Source organism: Parasteatoda tepidariorum, unplaced genomic scaffold (assembly GCF_043381705.1).
Source record: "Parasteatoda tepidariorum isolate YZ-2023 unplaced genomic scaffold, CAS_Ptep_4.0 HiC_scaffold_3666, whole genome shotgun sequence".
NCBI lineage: Eukaryota > Metazoa > Arthropoda > Arachnida > Araneae > Theridiidae > Parasteatoda > Parasteatoda tepidariorum.
The window spans coordinates 1-5,097 of NW_027261701.1; the positions used below are offsets into that span (position 1 = coordinate 1).

Genomic DNA, 5,097 nt, shown 5'->3' on the forward strand with positions numbered 1-5,097 from the left:
GCGGCGCTTTCGCCGAAAAATACGGTATTATTCATCTGGGGGTAAGCATTTAGGAATTTAAACCCACCAATTTAGAATTGATGTAAAATGCTTTAGATATCCATTAAAAGATAATTCATAGTTTTCATAAATTTTGAATTAATTAAGCATATTTTAACTAAGCATATGGTTTTTTTTATATTCAAAAATAACAAAAATATCTAACTAAAAACTAATGTATCTAATATTAAAAACTCAGAGGAGTTAAAGAATGTAAAGACTTAAATATTGCTCATCCAAATTTCAAGAGCAAACAAACAGTAAGTCATAATCATTCCAACAATTTTAGTAAGAAAGATCTTTAAAAAAATTAAGATTTGGCAGAAAATCTTTAAAACTTTAATCATTAAAACTAATATGGAAAAGTTTGAATTAATCAATTTACTGAACAAATAATTATACCTATTAGTGTCATCCTAGGCTTTGTAAAATTTAAACAATTTGTGATGATGATTGAAAATAACTGATATTGAAAAACATTACTTAATCTTGTTATTTATGCCAAAAATGTCTAGCATCTATGGCATACTTACAAAATTGAAGAAAATCAAAACAAGGTTTTGGACATGACCTTGATTTTACATCGCCAGATAATATATTCATTAGAGCACAGAGGAGGCACAATTTTCAATACTTGAAATTATTTATCTTGTTTAAAAGGATAAAAACACTTTAATATGCTTATTTAGGCCTTTATAGCTATAACTACAATAGAAGACCTACCAAACACAATTATATAAATTACATTAATTTTACTATCTCAAAGCAAATCAAAATTTATAAATTTATTGGATATTATTTCATTTGATCACGATAACTTAATTTTTTTCAATAAATAATAAATACTTAAGTGCTAATTTTCGTGTTTTAAAGTATTTTTATTCAAAAAACTATTTTAAAGCATTAATATTGATCTGTACCAGATATATATTGCCATGTTTACTAGGTATGTTTAATCATTCATATAACAAAAAATTCTATACAACACAAAGCTCCACATTTCAAGGTTTGTATTATAAGGATCTTATACTGCATTGTTGCTTTTTGTTTACAGATGAGAGAAGAAAGAAAAAAAGATGAATAATTTTTTTATCCTAAAGATCTCTGCATTGAGAGAGTAAAGTTTAAAGGCACAAATCCATTATTTGTTATACAGCACTAAAATTGAAAGACATTACACACTAAAAATAAGTGGATCACAAACTGTTGTAAACTATGTCTAATGCTAAAAAAAATTTAAAAAAAGAAAAAGAAAAAGAGGAAAGAAAGAAAAAGAGGAAAAATGAATAGGGTGCATTTAGGTTGTGGTGTAATGTGTAACATCCATGGTTTTTATAAACCACTGTCTGAGTCACTAAGTAAGTGTGGTTACAATTGGTTAATTTTTCATAAATGATATTGTCAGAGAGAAAAATAGCCACTTTATTATTATCTTAGTACACTTTTAATGCAAAAGATTTAACTTCTTTAGAAATTTAAAAAGACAAACAATTCTATGTAGTTTGTTGAATTTTATGTATAAAAAACTAGAAAAAAATAAAGTTTTATATGAAAAAACAAGTAGTCAGAAAATGCAAGTATTGTCATACAGATTTGGCTATTTTTTACATTGGCATTTAATAGAATTTTGACTGGAAATTACTGATACCTTGAGATCAGTTGTGATTTCTTTATCCACATTTAGAGAGTTTACTAAGTTATAAAATTCAAATATGCCATATATTTTAATAATTAATTGCATAATACAAAGTTAATGATACTAATATTGGGTTTTGATTAAAATAAAAGGTTAAGAGGAGTAAAATTAGCTAAATGGGCTTAAAGATAGCATTTGGCACAAATTTAACAGACAATAGAAAGAACTAGAAAACATAGTAGTACTAAACACAAAATTAAAAAAATAGAAATTATCGAAAAATCTACACATGGCATACTTAAAACCACTTGTTTTTATGTATCTATGTTTTATAAAACTAGTGGATCAACATTCAGGAGATATCTTGAAAACTATCATGCAGGACTACATGAAAATATACAAACCAAACTCTTGAAATTTGACAATAAGTATGTACAATGCTCCAATACATAGAAAATATTAGTTACAAGTTCCTTATTAAAACTACCTGAAAAATAATGCAGGCAATTGTGTAACATGAAAGTAGCATTATAATATAATAAGTGAATAAAAATCGTAGAAACTAGTAACACATCAAGAATTATGTTTTACAAATAAAAAAAAAAATTTGATACAATGAAAACTGGCTACACATAATAGCAAGGAATATAAATTTAAAAAAAAATGATATAATGAAAACTGGCTACACATAGAAGCAAATATAAAAAAAAAAGAGTTTATTTTATGAAAGCTAGCTACACTTAGAAGTCGAGAATATCATCCATGAAAACAAATATAGCAGTGTGAATGACAATTATACAAAGCTGAATACCTTTTTTCAATAGTTTTGGGACAGTGCATATTATATAATTTAAAATATATGGATTTAATATACCAGTGTTTTGGCCATTTCGGAGATAATGAAGCTAATTTCTGCAGTATCAAAAAATTTGGTAGGTAACTATTTTTTTCTATCAATTTAATCAATGAACAATATTTAAAAATAATGAGTTTCTGAAAGTTGGAATTGAAGGAAAACCTGTTATGATACATTTATGCAGATTTTTATAAGCATGCGAAAATGATTTCTTGTCAAGAGGTTAACAGGAAATTTGAAATCTTTAAACTGCAATTTTGCAATCTTCAATGATGTTTTTTTTAATTTTTTTTTAATCTACTTAGGTAAAATTAGATTAATTTGAATAGATGCAATCTTGCTTAAAGGAGAAAATTTATACACTTTAAATATATAGTCCTCCATGATTTTTTTCCTAGTTTCTCGTGTATAACTGTCTAAATCATCTAACACTGAGATCAAGTAAAAGAATGAATACTGCCCTGAGAAGGTAAAAATGTTTACATTTTAAATTCAGAGCTTAGTGCCTCCATTACCTGGTTCTTATAAAATTACCAATATATTTATGTTCTTTTTTTTTTTAATTTGTTGTAAAATATTTATGTTAATAGCCTTATTTAAATGAAGGCACCAATTTTTAAAATTGTGCATTGCATAATATAAACAAGAATTTAACCAATCTGACAAACTGCCTATAAATCTGAAATCTAATAAACTGATTAGTGTAGAAGTTATAATTAGCAAAAAAAGTCAACTGCTTTATTATTTCCTTTCTTCTTTTTTTAAAAAAATAAAAATTATTGAAATAAAATTTTTTGCAAAACTTAAATGTTTTCCATAATTTTAAAACTAAGCCAAAAAATTTAAATGTGACAAAATGCTACTTACCATCGCCAGATAAATGCTTGGGAATAAATGTGTTTGCCATTTGTAAAGATGATTCTACAGGAGGATTTTTCATCAATCCTAACTGCATTTCACTTTCAAAGACATCATTAATTTTTTTAATAATATCATCTGCTAGCAAATAATCATCAGTAACAGATTTAAGCTATAAAAGAAAGAAAAATGAACATACTTTACCTGTAAACTTAAAGTTGGTACTATTTATTTTCCATTTTAAAATATTGTTCTCTATATTTACTTTAAGTTAATAAAAATAAAACAAAATGTCATAGAAATAATTTTCTTTTCTTTATGTAAGGAACATACCCGATTGCTTGCAAGCAATGTAAATAAAATTTTCCACTGTTGTATTGTTAGTGAAATAGAATATTCTGGGGAAAATTAAATATGCTTGTTAAAAATCTGAGAAATTGTTGCTCTAAAACTCAATGTCTCATTAGTTTTGTTTGGTATCTTGATGAAGGTAATCTTTGGTAATTTTGATGAAGTAAAAGATTGTAGTTATAAATAAGAATAATTAAGTAGTGTAAACAATCTAACTTGTTCGTTACTTCTGTTCTGTCATTTTGTGTTCAGACACAAAGGAAGGTTCTAGTTCATAGAACCGAAACTATAGCACATGTCCATTTCTGTACCTTTATTTGTGCTTCATTTACGTTGTTTTGAATTATTCATATCCTATCCTCCATAGAATAAAAACTTGTATTTTATTTTGAAATTTATGCTAATATTATCTCTCCAAAGAAATTATCAACAATACTTTTATAAACAGAAAAAGAATGATAATAAAATATATTGGCAAATTTGCATATTGAATGAATTGACTCCTACTACCTACACTTTTTAGAATCCAGAACAATTAATAGTACTATATTTAGCTTTTTATTTACATGAGGATAAACTGATTCTTACCAGCTGCATTTTTGACGCATCTATATTCAGCTTCAAGTCACACCCAACATTGTTAAAAATAATACTTTTAGCAGACATTTCTAAATGAGATATATATAAGTTTACAAATTGTTTTTAATCGTGAACTACCGGCAGACTATGAAACGATTGAGTTAACTACAAAACTGAAGTAGCTATCATTAGATATACCGCCAGTTAAAAGGCCGATGATGAAACAACAAAAATTTTCAACTCTTTTGATGCAACCGGTTGTACTTTTTTAGCTTTTGCGAATCAACTTAACGTTGCCCCATCGCTAATCACCCCTTTTTGATAAAGCACATTACCGAGAGAATCGCTGTTTCACTTTCGTTTTGTACTTCACCCTTTCAAAATCACATGTTGACGTCTTTATTTTTACAAGGTTACTCGAACTTCGTGCACGAAAGGATTCCGATGATTTAATTGGCTGTTTTAATCCCCAACTCTTTTTTTCATGGTAGTGTATAGCGTGAGGATGCCAGAATTTTTAGACTCAGCTTAAACCCTGGCCCACTGGGTAACGATAAATGAGCAACACTTCCGGCATCTTCTAAGGCGAAAAACGAAAGTTCAGTGCCTGCCGTTATTTTAAAAAAAACTTTTAGTAATGTTGAATAACAAAAATTTTTGTCAGTAAAAATTTAAAAAAATCATAAACTTTGTTTTGTAGAAATGAATTATGCCAGGCCTCTAACTCCCACATAAGTGGATGACCTCTGGCCTGGGGGTCAGATAGATGAGGGAGAGG

At 27.3% G+C, this 5,097-nt stretch overlaps 1 protein-coding gene across 1 annotated transcript; it reads right to left on the reverse strand.

Annotated features, from left to right (window-relative positions):
• Window positions 1-849: 849 nt before the first annotated feature.
• On the reverse strand, window positions 850-4,816 carry LOC122273319 (uncharacterized). The gene is made up of 3 exons (XM_043057396.2): window positions 4,329-4,816; window positions 3,399-3,561; window positions 850-2,162 (listed from the first exon to the last, which is right to left on the reverse strand). Exons 1-3 carry the CDS (start codon window positions 4,404-4,406, stop codon window positions 2,050-2,052), a joined length of 354 nt encoding a protein of 117 aa, XP_042913330.1. The 5' UTR covers window positions 4,407-4,816; the 3' UTR covers window positions 850-2,049.
• Between the last annotated feature and the right edge of the window lie 281 nt (window positions 4,817-5,097).

Bases quoted from the DNA above. Each gene is read 5' to 3' on its own strand.
- LOC122273319 (XM_043057396.2), bottom strand. From the start codon at position 4,406: ATGTCTGCTAAAAGTATTATTTTTAACAATGTTGGGTGTGACTTGAAG. The intron at 3,562-4,328 runs GTAAGAATCAGT...TTTCTTTTATAG, and splicing joins ATGCGTCAAAAATGCAGCTG to CTTAAATCTGTTACTGATGA. The intron at 2,163-3,398 runs GTAAGTAGCATT...ATTATTTTTCAG, and splicing joins CAAGCATTTATCTGGCGATG to GTAGTTTTAATAAGGAACTT.